Below are 23648 nucleotides of genomic sequence, written 5' to 3'. Positions count from 1 at the left end.
GTCGGCGTCGAAGAAGGCTTCCTAAAGCCCGCGGCACACAGAACAATTTTTCGCCGGCCGACAAAAGATGAGATCAGCGCACATGCCGTAATAATTACATTAAAATCACAGAGTGCATTAGCTGTCAAAAAAGTGAATAAAAAAGACCACTATTTAACACTGGTGCCTACTCGGGTGCGGATCCAGGCTTATTTGAATGGGGGTTCTGGGATGCGAAGCCGATCCCCCTCCCCCCCCCCCCCCCCCCTTGGCGTGGGGTTCGGGGTCCGCTTAAGGGTATTTTAGAGGGCGCATGGTTTAGAACTATGATTCATCTAATCAAAATTATAATTTCAGGCGGGGACCATCGATGTAATTTTTTCCAGAAATCAAAGGGGGAGGTAAGAACCCTCTGGACCCCCCCCCCCTCTAAATCCGCCACTGTTACAATTTACATTTGGATTACTGAAGTGGAAAATACCCCATACCACCTGCTTCCTGCACCTATGCCCGATATAAACCTTGTGGGGCTAGGACGTAACCCCTACCCCTACCCCGGTCCCTACTCCCACAACCAGTATATATACTTAAACTTGTAAATGACGTCTAAAAGCTTAATGTACTGTACTGCCCCTTTAGACAGGATCATTATTATTATTTATACACATATAAGGAAAGAAGCAAGCTGAATTTAAACTAGTGTGAGCCATTGGTATAATATTCTCGTATAATTACCTCCTGTATCAGCTTTCAAATGCGTCTCTCATGTCTTCAATCTAAAGAAATAAGAAATGGTTTTTTTTTCAGCAGACACACCTGAGAAGATCACAATATCAATAATCTTGGATACTTTCTCTTGAGGAATGACTAGGTAATATGAATATAAATATAATTCTAATACTCTTTTTAAATGGGCAATTCATATTTTTAAAGTGATTAGTATCATATTTAAACATAACATTTGCACTGACGCACAACTGCCTGGTGAATTTCACATGGTTTAAATTTATGTCCTGCAAAGTTTAGATCTTACGTCGCGAGCGAGGCACTATATTCAAATTTAAAAAAAATGGCTGCCTATGTGTGACATGTGTGACCACATTCGGTTATTTATGCCTTATTGCAAATTTTACATTTGTACAGCAATCCACTACTGAGCAGATTTAGAAAAAGAGTCCCTCGACGTTATTGACATTCCACTATTTTATCTCAATAAAATAAATAAATAAATAAATAAATAAATAATAAGCATGTGTTCGCTCACTGCGTACATCCGTACGGATAGAGCTACGCCACTGTAAGCTATCGAAATTTGTTTACATGCATAATTAATTCGTCTTGATGCAAACACACCTTTTAAACTATAGTTAATGAAATAGAATACAATATCATGTCTTTGAAATTATTTTTAAAAACAATTTTTGTATACTGACAAAAACTTTTCCAACATACAGCACTTTTACATGTAGCCTACCTTGAGTATATGATTCAAGGTCTCCTTAACATCATAAATATTTGACATAGACCTGTCCAAATGCACGAAACTATGTAAATAAATAAAAATGACGTTAGCATTTTAGAATGCTAAGAATTCCAGTTGAACAAAGAATGTGAAAAACGCTCTGGTTTAAAAAGAATAAGCCCAGGGCAAATGTTGATTGTCAATGAATTCAGTGTGATTACTCCCTGTGCTGATAAAAGCCCAGTCAGATATCTCAGCTGCTTTTATTTCTTGGGATCTATCGTTCGTAAAAAGACCTGTAATAGCTGAAACCATATTGCAATGTCGATCTCACGCAGTCACAACTTTAAGCAGTGTATCTTTATGCATTTCATTTCAGACTTTTTTGTGGTTACTCGTGAATTTTCAATACAGGTGTAAACAAATCGATCCGGGTTATCAATAAACTAGGTTATAGAAACACAAAGGTTGGCCAGAATCAATGCAAAACAACTTCGTCATCATTGCTAAAAATAGATCGGGGATTTTTCTGTACGTCACTTGAAATGAAACTAAGAGCAGTAAAAGAAGGAGTTTTAAAGGAGGTAAGTTTGGCTATGAATATCAATTTAGTGATCAGAATCATTTAGTGTGGCAGTGCTTTAGTGAAATTGAAGTTGTCTGGTATAGGTCAGTAAATAGGCACAATCTCGACCTTAAAGTTTCAAAGTTCCACCCACATTTACATGAAATACGCCTGTGAGCAAAGTCTATGACGCATTTTGAACGATATATAGAGACTCGCTTTACTCCGAAACTTTGCACAATCAGAAATAATATTAATGTTGGTCATGATAAAAACGACCATCTTTATCTTGAATCAATAAAAAGATTAATTGGTAGGATAATTTAAAACTAACGAGACTGAATTCGCTTTCAGTGACCACCACCAGGCGTACAATGATGGAAGAGAACAGCGCAGTTGGTTCAGCCACCAAGGTTGAGAAAGGTACGATACGTATTGATAACTGTCACAAAAAAAAAACAAGCAAAATATTATGTCAGAAAAGATGATCATTTAGTCATTTTCACACTGCTTTCTGTCACTATTTTTCTATTAGAATGCAAGTCTTGACCTCTAGTTTGATATACCTATGTTCAAGCAATATGATTCTAGGCCATTCCTTCCTTATCACCCCCCCCCACACACACACACACACACACACACACACGGAATATCCCCCTGGACCCCCCCCCCCCCCCCAAAGACAACCCACACCTTCCCAGAAAATAATTTTCTGTTTAAAGCACATGTACATGTCTTGAATATTTTACTGAATACCAGAAAGGAAACTGAACATGAAATAAGAACAAAGCTATCGATTAAGGAAGTTCACTTACGCGCTTAAACAGACCTGAGGGGGTAAACGTAACCTTAAATTATTTAATGCCATTGATGCAAATTATTAGATGCTACAGATGCAAATTTTGTAGACCACTTGACCATTTTTCTAAAATCAAACAAATTTAATTTTATTTGCATTTCATTTGATATGATTTTTTTTTAAATAACAGGTCACGTAATTAATAATAATGAAACTTGAAAAAGAAAATAAGTTTCGAAATTTGTTTATACATGTATATGCCAAGGGGTAGTTTAGAAATAATTGAAACTAAAAGTTAGTTCATCAAGGAGATACCTGGATGTGTGAAATTATCTGTTTACCCCACTGTTAACCCCCAACTTAACCTGGAGGTGCACCTTGATTAAAAGCAGGCAACGTGATGAAACCTGGGATGGGGGGGGGGGGGGGGGGGTTAAGTGCCACTAAATCAAAGGAATACCTAGATAAGTGAGATGACCCACCATCTGAGATGACCCACCTCTGCCTGGAGATACATTTTCATTAAAGCCAGGCATTTATAATTTTTCTCAATATCACATTGCTCATTTCCATTATTAAATCCATTACAGGGGGATTGTCGGGGAGGGGGGTCGCCCTGATACCGTGCGATATACATATTGCAACCTTTTTATCAAAAACGTGAGCATGTTTACACCATGTGTCTTAAGTATTTTCAACGGGTTTCTTCTTTTGAAAATGTGTCCACTACTTTCCTAAAGTTGCTTCCCGGGAAGTAAAAAATGTATGTCCACTCAGGGGCGGATTTAGGGGGTCTTCTGGGTCTTCCGGAAGACGGTCAGATTTTCAAGTTTACATTGACGGGTATCTAATTATTTCTGTCGGAAGACGGTCAGAAAAAGGAGGATGGATCAACAAAGATAATTTGGAAGACTGTCAGAAAATAACTCTGGATCCGCCCCTGCCACTGTCCTCCTTTACATTCAACCTCCAGCCCTCAACCATGGCCTCACCTCAAAGCATATATTATCAAGAATGCATTGTCATTTTTAGTTTTGTTGGAATTCATTGATGACTAGTTGTTTGCCGTTTTCAGATTCATCATCTCGAGAAGTAGAATTACTGTTCGAGAAAATAGCTGACCAGAACTTCCCATACTATCAGATGGACATAGCAGCGCGCAGTGCCAGTTACGAAAAGGTTTTGGAATACAGAAATCAACAAGGCTTCAATATCCTTCAACATGCAGCTTATTTGGATAACCACGACGCCATGTACACCCTTTGGAGGCATTATAACTGGGAGTACCTCTCTGTGCAAAAAGCGAGTGGTCACAATGAATTCGCCGGCTGTACAGCCCTAGAAATCGCCGAGAAGAAAAAGTTTAAACAATCGGAAGAAAGGATAAAAAAACTCGACAAATCTGAATCCAACCTGAAACATATACACAAAACGGTGCGGGCGAGAGAAATTCATAAAATAGAAGAAATATGCAATCAGGACAGGACTGCCATAGGGGATGTTACAGATGACGATGGACAACTAACACCTCTGCATATGGCTGCGGGGATTGGGTTTTTGGAAGGTGTTGTTCTCCTGCTAAAACTCGGTGCCGACATCAACGCCGTGACTGCTTTCGGTGAAACTGCTCTCGGAAGAGCTTCTCGAATGGGCTATGAAGATGTGGTGAAGTACCTCGTGACAAGGAACAACTGTGATCCCAACAAAGCTGTAAAAGATCAATGTACAAGTCTTGAGGTGGCTTCTCTCCACAACTTTGGTGGTATCGTTAGAATTCTTGCAGAAAATGGAGCTAAGGTCACCCCACATGCTTTGTGGTGTGCTGCTTTTGAGGGTCACCTTAGCTTGCTAGAAAACATTATTTCCGAAAGCGGGGCAGACCCCAAACGTGTCAACAGCAAGGGCAAAAACTGTTTCCACAGTGCAGCAAGTAATGGGAAAATCGACGTCTTGGAGAAGCTCTTTCAGATAGATCCAGATTTGCTTGAGACACGCACCCTATTATATGAAGGTGACATGGTTTATCTTGTCCGAGGTAAGGATAAAAACAGACCTGCATGGCATTACGTTCTCGTTAAAAGGCGACTTCAGTCAACCTTTCTCCTAAAGACACAGGGAGGTTCCCTTGATGTGGCCGACTATGGGCGTGTACTGAAATCCGGCTGGGGCCAAGACCCACCTGAAGATACCAAGACCACAATTGATGAGGAACACTCAAAAATACGGGAGGACGCCCAAAAGGACATGTCGCCTTTACACTGCGCAGTAATGAAAGAGCAGCTAACAGCGGTCCAAAAGCTCGTCGAACTTGGAGCGGATGTGGATGCCCGTGATGCTTACAAGCTAACACCCCTTCATCTCGCATGCATGAGAGGAAACGTGCCTATCGTGAAAGAACTCTTGAAGGCCAATGCCAACTTTCAAGTCTTAGACGGAGATAGGAAAAGTCCTTCCAACGTTGCTCGGGATAACAACCACAAAGAGATCGTCGAGTTGTTGGCCAAAAAGGAAAGTGCAGGTTTAGTGGAGGTTAGTATAAAAAAGAAAAAAAATCCATTTCGGTGAGCTCGTTCGCGCGGATGTAATCTCTATATATTACTACTTTACTCCAGTAAAACGTTTTTCTTGAAATAAAAATTCTATAGCAGTGAATAAATTATATAAGTAGGCCTAAATCTTAATCATACGGTCCATCTTGAAACCTCCCCTTAACTTAGCAAAAGCGTGTGTATATTATATACATTTTTACGTTTCAACAACCTGTGCATTTTCATTACCAGAGGTTCATCCTGGACCAACTGAAAATCATGCAGATTTTCTTGGAGAAGACAGATGACGACAGCATCTCATCCAGGGATTTTCAAAAGCAGTTGACGAATGAAGGTGATACAAAATAAATCAATGAACGTCTTAAAATCATATACAATTCGCACAACAATGCAGTATGCTAAAAAAAAAAACCTTTCTCTTTTTTTTTTTTTTTAAAGTTAATTTCGCGATGTTAAATATAAGTTATTTGAAGACGAAAACTTAATTTTGCACTACTGAATGTAGGCTTTGAATGTGTATTGAAGGTTTTATCCTTTATTTTGGCCCCAGCCGATATTCTACTTTACGCGTCGCTGTGATAATACTGAATCAGTCTATATAACCAAGTTATATTTTGTAAACTTTATTTAACATGAATTAAAATTAAACTTCTAATTTCCTTCCAGTCCAGACTCTCAAGGATAATGCCACCCTGTATCTGAGCGATCTGGCCCCCACAGATGTGGAATCAGTAGAGGAGTCGGTGCAGCCCCCCTCTGTCGCTCCTCCCGATAGTCCTGAAGCTGCCACACCTTCCACGGAAACTCCAGCTGCTGTTACTGATGGAAAAAAGGCGGATAATAATAATATCACCAGTAGCAGTGAAAACGAGGTTGAGGAGGATGAAAACGACAGTAATGAGAATAGGAATGAAAACGAGGTCTTGGCGGGGGAAGTGACCACAGCGCGTCCGAATGGCAGGTCGGACCGCATCATTGGGGATTCTCTACAGAGGCTACTTGAGACCTACTTGCAGCAGCAATGAGAAAGAAATTCCATCGATGTTTAAAATCATATACTCAGGCCTACCCAACTACCAGACTCGGCACCTAAGGATCCTGAATTAACCGGTATATCGGACCACACTACCCGTTTTCAAGGTGTGTGTCAGATCGCATTTCGGAGTATCAGCCAGAACACCGACAGGATGAGCCCTGGCATGCTCGGCTGTCACTTTGATTGGATAGTGAACGATTGTCGTAAAATCGCTATATGATTTTAAAACCGGGCGCATAAATTTGAAAGCCATACAAAATCTACACTGACAATATGTTTATATCAGGCCACAGTGATTTATTTATTTATTTATTTGTTTATTTATTTATTTATTTGGATGACATCCGTGCGCGCATTGATTTTCGCCTGATCTCAAGGAACAAAATACCAGACGTGTTTGTGTGACACACTGTGTTGTGTGCTGCAGTTTGTGTTTCCAGCAGTGTATTTCTTTACTGTAGCAGCATTATGTTGGTTGTTTTTTATTCACCCTCATGCATTAGTTTATGGGTCCGAGAGGATGCCATCCATAAAATGAAAACAGAGTGGCCTAAGCGAAAAATATGCTTATGTCAATTATAAATGTTTCTGTCTTATTGTGAATTTTTTATTGAATGTGTGTGTGCACATTTAGCATTAGCATGAAATCGTCAATAAGACACGTTAAGAAATGAAGAATTATTAATCTTAATCTACTTCCGAATAAGTAAGTTCAAGTGTAAATTGTGGTTGGCGCACAAGTACGGAAAAAATTAACCGTTTCCTGTATCATTAGGTGAATTTTTTAACAATGTTGTTGATATTTTAAAGAATTAGCAAAAATGCCAACTATTGTGGTTTCATATGGTCACCACTGAGTAGGGAGCTATCTGTCCAGCTTTTGTGTATATGGAACTAACAAGACTGGCTATATTAAAAAATATTCATCATCATCTTTCCATATAGGCCTAATATTAATCAGATGCTTGACTGTAGTTTGCTATAACATTCCACACGGAATCTTTTAAAACTAAGCATTTACACGTCTAGTCAGGCAGCTAAGCCTAACAATTGTGCAAAAGTTGATGAAAGCATGAAACTTTCCACAGTGAATGACCATTGTCAATTTTGGATAGGGGGCAACTCCTTATTAGTACCCGGATGAGGGGGTTTCTTAAAATAGGCTGACTCAGCGTTTTTATGTACATCCAGAATTTACGCAAACGAGCACTGCATCGTACGGACGTCGCATGTCAAATGTAAACTAGACTTTAAGAACACAATAACCAAGAGGTAGGCCCTATAGATATAAAAGTAACAAAACAAAGGTAAAGATCATGTCAAGATAAAAAACAGCCTAATTCTCACATAAAAACCAATTACAGGTAAGATAATAATTAAATTTTCAATAAATGCTGTTGTTTGGAGAAAATTATTGTGACGGACTCGAATTTCTGCTCATTTTATGCATGTAGTCATGATAAGCAATGGTCCTGAGCATCAAGTTTTCAGTGTTGACATACTTATGTTACTAGTCTGGTTGAATCTGCTTTTTTCAGGCAAATTTAATTGTCTCACAATATACCTAACTTGACCCCTGGCCCCCAGGGAACTTATTTGCATCACGTGATAGCTGAGATAGGTGTAAGATGTTCTCGAGTATGTAGCTATTTGGATTTTTTTTATCTCTATAGCATACTGTTTTAGGGTATAATTTTAATAGCATATTACAATTTACATTTGGATTAATGAAATGGGCAGTGCCCCATACCTCCTGGTTCCTGCACGTATGACTGAATCAGGGGCGGATCCCGGATTAATTGAATGGGGGGTCCGTGGATACGAAACCGACCCTTCCCCCCCCCTTCCCCCCCCCCCCCCCCCCCCCCCCCCCCCCATCGGTATAACGCCAGAGCTAAAAAGAGGGTTTGAGATTTTGATCTTCTCAAATATCATGTTACATAATTAGAGCAGATTTCAAAAATGCTGTTTCAGGAAGTTCGATAGAAGCGTGTACAATGTAAAAAAAACCGTATAATTATGTACTGGTAAGTAGTATGAGCAATAACCGCAACGATTTTCTGGTGTGAATTAAGCAACTTTTTACAAACACTTTATAAATTATATACAGACTTGACATTTAGTATGGAATATTTTTTTCTAAATCATTTTTCATCAGTTTTTTCCTATTTTGCTGACTGATAAATGAAAATAAGGATTAAAATCGTGTTTTTGAAACTTTTAATTATCTCTTTGATGTCATTGTGACATCAGTTCATCGCCTGTTCTATGTCACCCGACAACCATTAAAAGAGATATTTTGGATCTCCATATTTTCAAAATTATTGTCTGTAAAAGAGTTACACGCTCCACAAAGGACCCTCATGTCAGTGTCTAGTCACATTAACGGTCGCTGTTACGCCTGAACTTCTTCTGGCTGCTACCAGCGCTCTCAAGCGGCAAGGCATTCCTTGGGATAGGTTTTTAGAGTTCAACCTGGAATAACATTCCAGGCATCGGTTAAAATCTGTCCAATGTGGTTCAATTTTATTGTAGGACATGTAGGCCATTGATTCGACGAATAATTTTAATTTGCTATAAAAAAGTTTAACAAAGAATGTGAAAAACGCTCTGGCTTAAAAAATAAGCCCCAGGGGCAATTTGATTGTCTTGGCAATGGCCTCAGCGTGATTGTACTCCCTGTGTCGATAAAATCCCAGTCAGAAATGTCAGCTGCATTTATTAGTTTGGATCTATCGTTCGCAAAATACCTGTACTGAGACCAATATTGCAATGTGAACCTCACGCAGTTACAGCTTTTAGCAGTGTACTTATATGCATTTCATTTCAGACTTTTTTTGTGGTGACTCGTGAATTTTCAATACAGGTGTAAACAAATCAATCCGGGTTATCAACAATCTAGGTTATAGGAACACAAAGGGTGGCCAGAATCAATGCAAAACAACTACGTCATCATCGCTAAAAATAGATCGGGGATTTTCCTTATGTTAGCCTACTGGAAATGAAACTAAGAGCGTAAATGAAGCAGTTTTAATTCCTTTAAAGGAGGTAAGTTTGGCTATGAATATCAATTTAGTGATCAGAATCATTTAGTGTGGCAGTGCTTTAGTGGCACTGAAGTTGTCTTGTATATGACACAGTTAATAAGTACTATCTTGACCTTGAAGTTTTAAAGTTCCACCCACATTTAGGCCTACATGAGATACGCCTGTGAGCAAAGTATGTGACGCATTTTGAACAATATATAGAGACTCCTTTTACTCCGAAACTCTGCACAATCAGAAGTAGTATTAATGTTGATCATGATAAAGATGGTCATCTTTATCTTGAACCAATAAAACGATTTATTGGTAGGATAATTTAAAACTAACGAGACTTCGCTTTCAGTGACCACCACCAAGCGTGCAATGATGGAAGAGAACAGCGCAGTTGGTTCAGCCACCAAGGCTGAGAAAGGTACGATATACCTATTGGTAACTGTTACAAAAAAAAGCAAGAATATTATCTCAGAAAAGATGACCATTTAGTCATTTTCACACTGCTTTTTGTCACTTTTTTCTATTGGAATACAAGTTTTAACCTCTAGCTTGATACACAAGCGATATGATTCTAGCCATTCCTTCCCTGACAATCCCCCCCCCCCCCCGGAATATCCCCCGGCCCGCCTAGTTCATCAAAGGGATACCTTGATGTGCACGTAGAGATGATCTGTTTACCCCAACTTTACCTGGAGGTGCACCTTGATTAAAGGCAGGCAACGTGATGAAGGCTAGGAAGAGGGGGGGGGGGGGGGGGGGGTAAAACAATTCAAAGTCTCAGTTAGTTGATCAAAGGAATACTTTGATAAATGAGATTATCTGAGAGAGATTACCCACCCCTACCTGGAGATACATTTTGATTAAAGCCAGGCATTTATAATTTTTCTCAGTATCATATTGTTCATTTTCATTATTAAATTCATTACAGGGGGTTGTCGGGGAGGGGAATTGTCCTGAGGGGGGATTGTCCGGGGGGGGGGGATTGCCCTGATACCGTATATGTATATTGCAACCTTTTTATAAAAAAAAAAAGAGCATGTTTACACCACGTATCTTAACTATTTTCAACGGGTTTCTTCTTTTGAAAATCTGTCCCCTACCTTCCTAAAGTTGCTTCCCGGGTTGTAAAAAACCTGTATGACCACTGTTCCCTTTACATCCAACCTCCAGTCCTCAACCATGGCCTCACCATCCCTACCTCAAAGCTTCACTTTAGTTCTGTTGGGGTTCATTAATGAATAGTTGTTTGCCGTTTTCAGATTCATCATCTCGGGAAGTAGAAATGCTGTTCGGCAAAATAGCTGACCCGAACTTCCCATGCTATCAGATGGACATAGTAGCGCGCAGTGTCAGTCAAGAAAAGGCTCTGGAATACAGAAATCAACAAGGGTTCAATGTGCTTCAACATGCAGCCTACTACAATAACCACGAGGCCATATACACCCTTTGGAGGCATTTCGACTGGGGACACCTCTCGGGGCAAAAGGTGAGTGGCCACAATGACTTCACCGGCTGTACAGCCCTCGAAATCGTCGAGAAGAAAAAATTTGGAGAATCAGAAAAAAGTATCAAGGATAGTAACAAAGTTGAATCCAATCTTAAATATATACACAAAATGGTGCGGGCGAAGGAAATTCATAAGATAGAAGAAATTTGCAACCAGGACAGGACGGCCATTGGGGATGCTACAGATGACGATATTCAACTTCAACCTCTGCATATAGCTGCGGGGATTGGGTTTTTAGAAGGTGTTGTTCTCCTGCTAAAACTCGGTGCCAACATCAACGCCGTGACTGGTTTCGGTGAAACTGCTCTCGGAAGAGCATCTCGAATGGGCTACGAAGATGTGGTGAGGTACCTCGTGACAAGGAACAACTGCGATCCCAACAAAGCTGAAAAAAATTACTGTACAAGTCTGGAGGCAGCTTCTCTCCACAACTTTGGGGGTATCGTTAGAATTCTTGCAGAAAATGGAGCAAAGCTTACCCCACATGCTTTGTGGTGTGCTGCTTCCAAGGGTCACCTCAGCTTGCTAGAAAACATGATTTCCGAATGTGGCGCGGACCCTAAAGGTTTGAACAGCGAGGGCAAAAACTGTTTCCATTGTGCAGCAAGTGATGGGAAAATCGACGTCTTGGAGAAGCTCTTTCAGATAGATCCAGGTTTGCTTGAGACACGCACCCTAGTAAATGAAGGTGTCAGGGTTTATCTTGTCCGAGGTAAGGATAATAACAAACCCGCATGGCATTACGTTCTCGTTAAAAGGCGACTTCACTCAACTTTCATGCTAAAGACACAGGGAGGTTCCCTTGATGTGGCCGACTATGGGCGTGTACTGAAATCCGGCTGGGGCCAAGACCCGCCTCAAGATATCAAGACCAAAATAAATGAGGAACACTCGACGATATGGGAAGACGCCCAGCAGGACATGTCGCCCTTACACTGCGCAGTAATGGAAGAGCAGCTAACAGCAGTCCAAAAGCTCGTCGAACTTGGAGCGGATGTGGATGCCCGTGATGCTTATAAGCTAACACCCCTTCATCTTGCATGCATGAGAGGAAATGTGCCTATCGTAAAAGAACTCTTGAAGGCCAATGCCAACTTTCAAGTCTTTGACGAAGACAGGAAAAGTCCTTCCGACGTTGCTCGGGATAACAACCACAAAGAGGTCGTCGAGTTGTTGGCCAAGAAGGAAAGTGCAGGTTTAGTGGAGGTTAGTATAAAAAAAATCCATTTCGGTGAGCTCGTACGTGCAGATGCAATCTCTGTATATTACTTCTTTATTCCAGTAAAACGTTCTTCTTGAAAATAAAAATCCCATAGCAATGAATAAATTTTATAGGTGAATCTCAATTATACGGCCCATCTTGAAACGTTCCCGTAACTTAACAACCTGTGCATTTTTAATTCCCAGAGGTTCATTCTGGACCAACTGCAAACTCTGCAGATGTTGTTGGAGAAGACAGATGACGACAGCATCTCATCCAGGGATTTTCAAAAGCAGTTGATTAATGAAGGTGATAGAAAATAAATTAATAAACGTTTTAAAATCAAATGCAGTATGCTAAAAAAAAAAGTCCCCTTTCGTTTGCAATTGGAAAAGTATTCTGCTGTCTTTAATCTTTTTTAAAAAAGTAAATTTCGTGATGTGTTATTTAAATGATTGAAATCGAAAACTTTATTTTGCAGTTCTCAACGTAGAATTTTAATGTATTCAGATTATAGAAGGTTTTATCCTTTATTTTGGCCACAACCGATATTCTACTTGACGCGTCGCTGTGATAATAAACAGGCCACATTTTGTAAAGACTTTACCTAACTTGAATGAAAAACTTGTAATTCCTTTCCAGTCCAAACCCTGAAGGATAATACCACGCTGTATCTGAGCGATCTGGCACCCAAAGAGGTAGATTCAGTAGAGGAATCGGCGCAGCCCCCCTCTGTCGCTCCTCCCGATAGTCCTGAGGCTGCCACGCCTTCCACGGAAACTCCAGCTGCTGTCCCTGATGGAGAAAGCGCGGATAATAATAATATCACCAGTATCAGTGAAAACGAAGTTGAGGAGAATGAGAACGACAGTAATGGGAATGAAAACGAGGTCTTGGCGCGGGAAGAAATGACACCGCGTCCGAATGACAGGTCGGACCGCATCATTGGGGATTCTCTACAGCGGCTACTTGAGACCTACCTTAAGCAGCAATGAGAAGGAAATTCCAACGTATGCCTTTTGATAACGGTCAATTAATACAGGAACAGTCCAGATTTCATTTTGTGCAATGCGTTATTTACATGTAGGCCTATTAGGGGGCCTATAAATCTATACTGGTATAGGCCTACAATTTAACATCCAAAATCTAAAATGACAATGTTTTAATATAAGCAAAAAAAAAAAATGCACATCTCAGTTTCTCAGTTTTTAATGCTTCTGTCTTATTGTCATTTTTTTTTTTTTTTTTTTTTTTTTGAATGTGTGTCAATTTAATATTTGCAGGAAATGGTCAATTAGACATGACAAGAAATGAATTATGCATCTTATCTATTTCCGAATAAGTAAGTGTAAATTGTTATCAGTATGCAAGTGTTATAACGATTTTATTTATGCACTTTACTTCTCTATGTTCTGTAATATTTATACCTTTAATGTTATGGTTTAGAGCTAGCATGTAGGCCTACACCTCATGTAGCATGTACACCTGAAAAACTGAATATAGCCAGACCGCGCCCTCTCCAAGCATCCCAAAGATAAACGTTCTATAATAAAGTAAATAACAGGCAAACCTTCTCTCTAACTCAGTACACTGCAGTATCAAGTATCAAACTATGATATATTCTGTATAAGTTACTATGAAAGCTGAATCTATAAGTAAATATTAGAGGAAATCTATCTGAAGTCCACACCCGCCACTTAACAGTAATACATATAGCAGTAACATCAGTACTAAGAGGTACATCCTATTTCTCACAGCTATTCAAGAAGCACAGAAGAAAGGCTAAATCAGAGAAAAACACAGTTTGGCCTTACCACCGTGTTCTACATCCTTTCATAATATATGTGAAAAGAAATCATTTTATAGGAAAGAATAAAGCACCATATTTAAGCTGACTCTGGACTCGTGTTGATCAATCATATATTACCATCGTGAATAAGAACAAAACAGTGGTAATACAAGTATGGAAAATTTTAACCGATTCCCGTATCATTAGGGGAATTATTGAGCAATTAATGACACTTATCTTATGGAAAATATACTTAGATCAAATTACGACGAATGTCGACCTCACGCAGTGTAAGTACACTGTAGGCCTGCTGTAACCTGTATTTCACTTTATACTTTTTGTGGTTTACTGATAACCTATGTGAGTTTTCAATACAGTAGGAAGGACATGTAAACAAATCTTGGGTTATCAGTAAACTAGGTTATAAACAAATGAAGGACAACCGGAATCAACGCAAAACAATTACGTCATCATTGACAAAAATAGATCCTGGATTTTTTTCTACTGCGTTCCTGGAAGTGAAACTAAGGCCGTAACTGGAACAGCTTAAACTCTTTATAGGAGGTAAGTATGGCGATGAACATCAATTTATTGATCAGAATCAATACGTGTGGCAGTTAATCAGTGACACTGAAGTTGGCTGGTATATGGCAGTGAGATGACACAGTTAATAGGCACAATGTCTCAACCTTATATATGAAGTTTCACGATTCCACCGACCTTAAGACCAATACATTTTAAATGGAATAGCATTAGCAAAGTCTATGACGCTTTTTGAATGATCGGGTCTCCTTTTACTCCGAAACTTTACATCGGACATAAAATTAGTGCTGATAATGCTGGTGGTGATTGAAAATATAAAACGTTATTCGTAAATTTATTCTTAAATTTAAACTAGCTCGATTTCGCTTTCAGTGGCATTCACCAAGTGTGCAATGATGGAAGAGAACAGTACAGTTGATACAGCCTCCATGGTTGAGAAAGGTACATTTTCTTACCTATATATGTCTTTCTGTTAGCTGTTCGGTTATTTTGTTGTCTTTACCAATAGCAAGATAATTCTCTTCTGATTTTTATGCTACTTCCTGTCACTTTTTATTTTTGAATAGAAGTCTTGACCTCTATTGTTTTGTGCTTTTTTATTCAAGCGATAAATATTCTAACCTTTTTATCAAAAACGTGAGCTTGTTAACATCATGCACATGTAGGCCTACATCGGTCGTAGGTATTTTTAACAGGTTTCTTCTTTTGAAAATGCCAGCTACCTTCCAAAGGTTAATTACACCCTGAGCAGTAAAAAAAAGATATCCCTGTCCTGTTTCACATTCTACTCCCCCCTCCCCCCCCCCCCCAAGCTATCTTCACCTATCTTACGTAGCCTACAATGCCTCAATGAATATTTTAATCAATTAAGAGTGTATTAAAGATATACTGTTATTGAATAGTTGTTTGCCATTTTCAGATTCATCATCTCGGGAAGTAGAAATCATGTTCGACAAAATAGCTGACCCAAACTTCCCGTACTATCAGATGGACATAGCAGCGCGCAGTGTCAGTTATGAAAAGATTTTGGGATACAGAAATCAACAAGGCTTCAATATCCTTCAACATGCAGCCTACCACAATAACCAGGAGGCCATATTCACCATTTGGAGGCATTTTGACTGGGAACACCTCTCGGGGCAAAAAGTGAGTGGTCACAATGACTTCACCGGCTGCACAGCTCTCGAAATCGCCGTGAAGAAAAAGTGTGAACAATTGGCAAAAAGGATCAAACATCATGACAAGCTTGAATCCAACCTTAAATCTATACATAAAATGGTTCGGGCGAGAGAAATTCATAACATTGAAGAAATATGCAGCCTGGACAGGACGTCAATTGATGATGCTAGAGACTTGCAACTTACACCTCTGCACATGGCTGCGGGGATTGGGTTTTTAGAAGGTGTTGTTCTTCTGCTAAAACTCGGCGCTGACATAAATGCCGTGACTGCATTAGGTGAAACTGCTCTAAGAAGAGCTTCGCGATTGGGCTACGAAGATGTGGTGAAGTACCTCGTGACAAGGGACAACTGTGATCTCAACAAAGCCGCAAAAGATTGCTATACAAGTCTAGAGATGGCGTCTCTCCACAACTTCGGTGGTGTCGTTAGAGCTCTTGCAGAAAATGGAGCTCAGGTCACCCCAAATGCTTTGTGCTGTGCGGCTTCTAGGGGTCACCTTAGCTTGCTAGATAACATGATTTCTAAATGGGGAGCAGACCCCAAAGGTGAAAACAGCAAGGGCAAAAACTGTTTCCATTCTGCAGCAGGTAACGGGAAAATCGACATCTTGGAGAAGCTCTTTCAGATAGATCCGGGTTTGCTTGAGACATGCACCCTATTAAATGAAGGTGACAGAGTTCATCTTGTCCGAGATAAAGATAAAAACAAACCCGTATGGCGCTACGTTCTCGTTAAAAGGCGACTACAGTCAACCTTCCTCCTAAAGACACAGGGAGGTTCCCTTGATGTGGCCGACTATGGGCGTGTACTGGTGTCCGGTAGGGGCGAAGGCCCACCTGAAGATATCAAGATCAAAATTAATGAGGAACACTCGACGATATGGGAAGACGCCCAGAAGGACATGTCGCCCTTACACTGCGCAATAATGGAAGAGCAGCTAACAGCGGTCCAAAAACTCGTCGAACTCGGAGCGGATGTGGATGCCCGTGATGCTTACAAGCTAACACCCCTTCATCTTGCATGCATGAGAGGAAATGTGCCTATTGTAAAGGAACTCTTGAAGGCCAATGCCAACTTTCAAGTCTTTGACGAAGATAGGAAAAGTCCTTCCGACGTTGCTCGGGATAACAACCACAAAGAGGTTGCTGAGTTGTTGGCCAAAAAGGAAAGTGCAGGTTTAGTGGAGGTTAGTATAAAAAAATCCGTTTCGATGAACTCTTACACATAGCCTATTAGATGTAATCATTATGGGTTACAACTTTATTCCAGTAAAACCTTTTTCTTGAAAAGAAAAATCGCATAGCAATGAATAAATTTTATCAGTAAATCTCAATCATATTATGCATGTCCATCTTGAAACCTTCCCTAAACTTAGTAAAAGCCTGCATTTAATTATTTTTACATTAAAACAACCTGCGCATTTTCATTCCCAGAGGTTCATCCTTGACCAACTGAAAACCTTGCAGATCTTGTTGGAGAAGACAGATGACGACAGCATCTCATCTAGGGATTTTCAAAAGCAGTTGATTAATGAAGGTGATAGAAAATAAATTAACGAACGTTTTAAAATCAAATAACTGTGCAGTTTACTAAAATTCATTTTGCTTACAATCGGGAAAAGTACTATACTGTCTTTTATCTGTTTTAAAAAGTAACTATCATGATGTGTTATTTCAGTAATTTGAGAACGAAAACTTCATTTTTAAGTTCTTTAAGTAGGATTTTAATGTATTCAGATTATAGAAGGTTTTGTCCGTTATTTTTGCCACAACCGAAATTCCAATATTTTATTTGTCCGTGTCACTATGATAATATGGAATCGGTCCATATTACTAAGCCACATTTTGTAAACTTTATTTAACTTGAATAAAAGAACTTCTAATTTCCTTCCAGCCCAAACCCTGAAGGATAATGTCACGCTCTGTCTGAGCGATCTGGCCCCCAAAGAGGTGGATTCAGTAGAGGAATCGGTGCAGCCCCCCTCTGTCGCTCCTCCCGATAGTCCTGAAGCTGCGTCGCCTTCCACGGAAACTCCAGCTGCTGTCACTGATGGGGAAAGCGCGGATGGTAATCATATCACCGGTATCAGTGAAAACGAGGTCGAGGAGGATGAGAACGACAGCAATGTGAATAGAAATGAAAACGAGGTCTTGGCGGGGCAAGTGACCACACCGAGTCCGAATGGCAAGTCGGACCGCATCATTGGGGATTCTCTCAAGAGGCTCCTTGAGACCTACCTTCAGCAGCAATGAGAATGAAATTCCTACAACTTATATGCTTTTTGATAACGGTCAATGAATACTAGTCCAAATTTCATGTTATGCAATGTGTTAAATAAACGTATTATGAATCTATATCTTAACATCCAAAATCTAAAATAACGTTTTAATATGAGCAAAAATGCTATCTCAGTTCTTAATGTTTCTGTCTTATTGTCAGTTTTTTTATTGAATGTGTGTAAATTTAATATTTGCAAGATACAGTCAATTAGACACGACAAGAAATGAATTATCTTTATCTATTTCCAAATAATTAAGTTTAAGTGTAAATTGTGATTGCAAGTGTTATACCGATTTTAAGTACGGAAAAGAATTTAAGACTCCTGAATCAAAGGTGAATTATTGAACAATGTTGTTGATATTTTTAGGAATTAACATAACTGGCACATATTTTGCCAACAATTTTGGTTTCAAAAGGTCACTATTGAGTAGGGAGGTATTTGTCCAGCTTTTGTGGATGCAGAAGTAACAACACTGGGTATATATCCAAAACATTATCTTTTCAGATATTAATCAGATGCTTGTACTGTAGTCTGCTGTATCATTCTACACAGAGCCTTTAAAACTGAACATTTACAGATCACGTATGTAATATATAATATACAGATCAACTCCAATACACTTGGAAGTTTAACATTTTGTCTATCTTCTAATTGTAGCTTAAAATATAAAATGCAATAAAATGTCATGACCCTTCTTCTAAATCAAGTAGTCCCATAAATTTCCCTTTGCACACATCCACAGTCTATATTTTTTGGAATAATGCTTGGGGAAAATGACAACCCCTAAAACTTGAACTCTTTATATTTCTTGGCAGCTTTTCCACCATCTTGTTGCTTCTTTCGCTTCTGAAATATAATGGGGAAAGATATTTAACATCTAAAGACTGAATCAAAAAAACTAAACAAGCAATATGATACTGAGGAAAAAGACAGCAGGGATTCTCCTCCTCTGACCATCAATTATGTATTGTCTAGGTAATATTCAACTTCAAATCAAAAATAAATCATAATCAGCCAATATGAATGCAGTTGTTATCTTCTAATTTCAATATCTCGTCCGAAAGATGTATATCTGATTTGTAAATTTTCCATCCAACTAGAGCTCGCGTGTTCCGTTGGATACAGTTAGGAAAAATTATTCCTTTTAATTTTCATTCCTGCTCAGATGTGTAAACCAACACCCATGCCATTACCTTTTGTTTAGCAGCATGTTCAGCCACCATGTCACTGAGATCTTCTTTCTCCAGCTGAGACTGCTGTTCTTTTAATGTCTGTTCGTATTTCACCTGCATGGCAGCAGTGTCCAAGTCCAATTCCTCTGGATTCAGTGCTATCTCCACACCCTCTGCCACCTTCTCTCCTGGTTTCTTGCCTGTAACCTGACGTGGGAAGAAATGGCATTGACTAGAGTTGTTTGACATATCAATTGTGTTCCTTTTTTAAGTTGTTTAACATGTCAATTTTGTTCCTTTTTAAGTTGTTTGACATTTCATTTTTGTTCCTTTTTAAAATGTGATTTAACATTCTTTTTCATTAGCTTAAATGAAAAAAATTATGATGGAAACAGATGGTAAAGAGATTAAGATTTTGTAACTAAGACAATCAGGTAACCATTCTAAATCCAAGCACAAACAGCACGTTAATCTGAAATCTGAATAATTCAATGCATTCAGAGACTTATGAGTTCAAAAACAACAAAACATCATCTTTCATATGAAAACACAACACTTTAAATATTTTTTTAATACTAAATATATGATAATATCCTTACCCCAGTGATATCATATATGTGTGCGGATCCCATCATGGCCCCTCCCACGGCCGCTTTCTTCTCTGGTAACACTTGGTACAGAGCTGGAGTGTCGCCACCCTGGTCCATGGCGTCTTCTATCCTCTTCTTCCTCAGCTCTATCATGTCAGGTGTCTCCATTCCGGCTGGTACTGAGGTTACTCCACTTGGAGTTATGAGACCACTGCAATGACATGTGTTGAGTCTTTGAAAACGTATCACACAAGACTCAGGTAAGTATACAGATTCCACTAACATTGTTGAAAACTTTTCTTCAGTCTGAATATCTTTACTGCTTGCTTAAAATATCACTTTCAAGTTTGAAATTACCCATAATCTTGATGAAAACCTTTTCAGACAAACTTTATGAAGTAAAAGGTTTTTAAAATATCAGAAATTATACCATGACTAATTTCCAATTTTTAATATCTACTGACAAATAACCCATATGCACAACACTGGAGCTTGTCTGAACATCAATTCATTTAAACAAACAGCATTTTTTTAAATTAAAATGCATCTTACGTTTCCCCTGGAGTAATTAAACCACTTTTATCCACATCTTCCTCTTCTTCACTCTCTTCTTCTGAAGATTCTTCTTCCTCTGACTCAGACTCTAATTCACCCCAGTACGACCTATCTATGTCCTCTTCTTGCACAGGGTCCTTTTCAACATACAATATAATTTCATTACTTGTCCCTATTAGCAATCGTTGGTATGAAAAACTTTCTACAGGTTACAAAATAGATGCTGTTAATATTGTCATACATGCCAAGGTTTCACATGCAAGCAGGTGCAATGATAAAACACCATTATCACATTACTTGCACTTTTTTAACCAAATGTTAAAAAAAAAAACAGATACAGCCAGAGTTGACATATCGAAACACATCTCAAAGAAACAATTCAGTACCTGGAACTCTCCACTCTGTGTTCCAAATACATCTCCATACAGAGGTTTTCCAGTTTCATCCACAGGTGGCTTGCCCCATCCACCAGCATGGTAGCCAAATGCACAAGCCTAAAAAGTAAATTTATGGGTCATTTTAGTGACAGAACTAAATAAAAGTTGTTTGGAAATGTGAATTTCTTTTTCAAATCGACTCCTTTCTAATAGTGATAAGACAGCATGAAAAACACAATACTGAACAATATATATATATATATATATATATGTTATGTCTGTCAAGATATTCAATAAATATTCATTGACCAAATGAGTTTTGCAATGCCAATTTCCTCCCCAAGTCTTCCCCTCATGCCTGTATAATATAACTGAATGCATCTGCATACCTGTACTTAATTATCTTTCATTCTTTTTTCTTCTTAAGTTATTTACTATCTAGATTCCTAAAGAACCCTTACCTCTGGTATAGGTGCATTGAGTCCCGGTACCTTCAGATTGGGATAAGAAGGAGGTGGGCCATACCGCTGCATTGCAATTAGCCACGGAGGAGGAAACTTTTCAGAATTCTGAAAAAGAAACATCTTTTATTTTAAGTAGGGACTAATATGATAGTATAAATAAATCTATCGAATGTGTAATCACCATTGCTATTACCAACAAGCAGAAAAATGAGAAATGAACTTCTAGTTTTGAAAATCTGAGCATGGTACAGAGTATCTTTAGTTATAAAAAAACTTAAAAGATATAATGATATCACAGATTCAATTCATAAACAGCCCACATTCATGAACAATTAAACAATAAATCCCAACTTACAGGTCCTATAGGCATTCCCAAGGCAGTTCTTAGTTCGTCACTTAGATTTCCTGGCTTCTTTTCTTTTAACCTCGTTTCAAACTCCTTTCCCTGAGAAATTATACAAATGTATGCTTAATTATTATGACAACAGAGTGTTTAACTATTGAAAAATGCCATCGCAGTATTAAACTGCAAGTAATTAACATCATAAATATTCAAGATAAATATTTTTCCTGGATCCATTTTCAAAGTATTCTGAAGTTTCTTCCACATGTATAGTGCACTCTTTATATAAAATATTGAGCTAAATATCAAAGGAAAGACATGATTTTGATAATTTAAATTAGTTGATATTACACTCTAAACTGCTGCTTTCCCATATATTTATTGTTTTTCATTACCTCATAATATAAATCCCCATGGATTGTCATCTTTGGCTTTGTTTGATACTTGAAAAAGGCATCATGAAGCTTCTGATAGTCTATGTCAATCTTCCCCATCTTTGGTCGAACTTTTTCCCTCATTTTTGACTTTAATGTCTTTTGTTCTTCCTGAAAATTTATGTTGAATAAATAAAATGCCTGTCATCCAAATTTATTATGACAAATGGCTAAGCACACTTTTTTGAATTTTTGTCACTCATTTTAGTCTTGCATAAATGTAATAAAATATGTGATTGTTTCATTTTTATTTGGGTAACCTATAATTGTCTAATTTTCTGAAGTACCTAATGTCTTCTGATCAACACTACAAATTCAACCTGTTGCAATAACAAATGTATAATGACACTACAAAGATGTTTTATATTTTGAAATAAATTAATTTTACCTTTTCTGCCAAAGCTGCTCTCATTTCCATAATGCCAGTGTTCTTAATGAAGTCTGGTAAATCAAACGGTGGTTTCTCTATACCTCTTTTACCTTGGAGGTACTTCCTTTTAAAACACCAGTGCCTAGGTACACTTACTGTATTCCTAGTAGCCTTGAAATATAAAAAAGTTTGATATAACAATGTAGGTTTATAATGAGATGAATTGAGGTTTACCCACACTTTTGTATACATAGTTTGATACAGAAATACAAATCCACAAAGTGCTCTTCTTTTAAAACTGTGTGTGCTAGTCACCCAGACACATTTTAAAAATAAAGTTCTTAAATCTAATACTGGACTTTCAGTTAGTCTAACTGACGATGTTGTGCCTCCTTCTCAGAGACTTCATACAGTTAAGTGTCCAATATTAGATTTAAGAACTTTATTATTCATGCTCTTCTTTTAAACAACAAAAACATGATTTATAATATAACAACTCAAAAATGGGTTTTGTCTTTTTCCTCTCTTCAAAACCATATACCTTGAGTGAGAATAACCTTACCTTTAAACTGACTAATAATTTTGGATCCTGAGCAGTCACGTCATGCATTTCAACTAGATCAGGCCTGCTTACCAGCTAAAACAGAGTTAATGGCAAATGTACAGAGATTCTTGGAAAAAATTTGAATTCAACCAAGAAAAGTTTGTAGCTTTTTTTTTTTTACTTTACTGCCTCCACTGTTGTAGAATATGTCAACTGTAAATCTCAAAGAATACAATTTAAAGAATTTTATGATCTATTATCTAAAATAAAAGACATACCTGTTTCAATTCTGCTACACTTAATCTGTTTAATTTTTTCATCTTTTTCTTGGAAAGTTTTGGTTTTTCTTCTTCTATTGGTGGTTCCTGCAGAAATTAAAATATTCAAAATTTAAACATCTAATCCAAGTTGTTCCTGACACAAACTTATGAAATTAAATGCCATTAACAATTGAATATATACATTTTGTTTCTTTTCAGTCATTATAAAGACAAACAATACATAAAACCAAAAGGACCAATTAAATATACATGAACTAATATCCCCTTTTTGAGCTTAATTATTTAGTACCAAAAATCTGTCCTTACCTCTTCCTCCATATCATGTAAATCCATAAGATGCTGTCCCTTAGTAATTGCCTCAGGTTCTTTTGCTCTGTCGTCTTTCTTCTCTTCAGTTTTCCCTACCTCCTTTGCTTTCTCAATCTCAGTAATCTGGAAGACATTCATTTTTTCAGTTTTTTTTTTTTTACTTCTTTACGTGGCATGTAAAGAACACCTTTTGAGTTTTCTTATAATAGTAACAAGATTTACTTATTTTTAAAATTATGTAAGGGATTAATTAATACAGAACTGCATTTTACATACAAC

The 23648-nt window shown here is 38.1% G+C and overlaps 2 protein-coding genes across 4 annotated transcripts in view; one reads left to right on the top strand and one right to left on the bottom strand.

The window, feature by feature from the left end:
- Window positions 1-1924: 1924 nt before the first annotated feature.
- LOC106160622 (uncharacterized) lies at window positions 1925-18562 on the top strand. Its single transcript, XM_087003263.1, has 14 exons — window positions 1925-2025; window positions 2361-2429; window positions 3881-5334; window positions 5586-5688; window positions 6021-6378; window positions 9419-9438; window positions 9778-9846; window positions 10688-12141; window positions 12343-12445; window positions 12779-13124; window positions 14824-14909; window positions 15388-16835; window positions 17083-17185; window positions 17543-18562. Exons 2-14 carry the CDS (start codon window positions 2381-2383, stop codon window positions 17899-17901), a joined length of 5952 nt encoding a protein of 1983 aa, XP_086859389.1. The 5' UTR covers window positions 1925-2025; window positions 2361-2380; the 3' UTR covers window positions 17902-18562.
- Window positions 18408-23648, bottom strand: part of LOC106155481 (uncharacterized) — a 14978-nt gene continuing 9737 nt past the window's right edge. For all 3 annotated transcript variants that reach the window (XM_087003359.1, XM_087003360.1, XM_087003361.1), the window contains exons 13-24: window positions 23367-23492; window positions 23058-23144; window positions 22798-22872; window positions 22254-22406; window positions 21827-21976; window positions 21444-21533; window positions 21086-21193; window positions 20634-20741; window positions 20245-20384; window positions 19702-19903; window positions 19124-19309; window positions 18408-18776 (exon numbers count right to left, since the gene is read on the bottom strand). In XM_087003359.1, coding sequence (XP_086859485.1) covers window positions 18714-18776; window positions 19124-19309; window positions 19702-19903; window positions 20245-20384; window positions 20634-20741; window positions 21086-21193; window positions 21444-21533; window positions 21827-21976; window positions 22254-22406; window positions 22798-22872; window positions 23058-23144; window positions 23367-23492 — 1488 coding nt within the window. In that variant the 3' untranslated portion in view covers window positions 18408-18713. The remainder of the gene's footprint in view (window positions 18777-19123; window positions 19310-19701; window positions 19904-20244; window positions 20385-20633; window positions 20742-21085; window positions 21194-21443; window positions 21534-21826; window positions 21977-22253; window positions 22407-22797; window positions 22873-23057; window positions 23145-23366; window positions 23493-23648) is intronic.

The sequence above is a fragment of the Lingula anatina genome, chromosome 2 (assembly GCF_051362555.1).
Source record: "Lingula anatina isolate TDL-2025a chromosome 2, LinAna3.0, whole genome shotgun sequence".
NCBI classification, from domain to species: domain Eukaryota; kingdom Metazoa; phylum Brachiopoda; class Lingulata; order Lingulida; family Lingulidae; genus Lingula; species Lingula anatina.
This window is presented reverse-complemented; position numbering and strand designations above follow the sequence as displayed.

Excerpts from the sequence above, each read along its gene's own strand:
- LOC106160622 (XM_087003263.1), top strand. The coding sequence starts at position 2,381 with ATGATGGAAGAGAACAGCGCAGTTGGTTCAGCCACCAAGGTTGAGAAA. Across the intron at positions 2,430-3,880 it reads AGCCACCAAGGTTGAGAAAG|ATTCATCATCTCGAGAAGTA; the intron begins GTACGATACGTA and ends TGCCGTTTTCAG. Across the intron at positions 16,836-17,082 it reads AAAGTGCAGGTTTAGTGGAG|AGGTTCATCCTTGACCAACT; the intron begins GTTAGTATAAAA and ends TTTCATTCCCAG.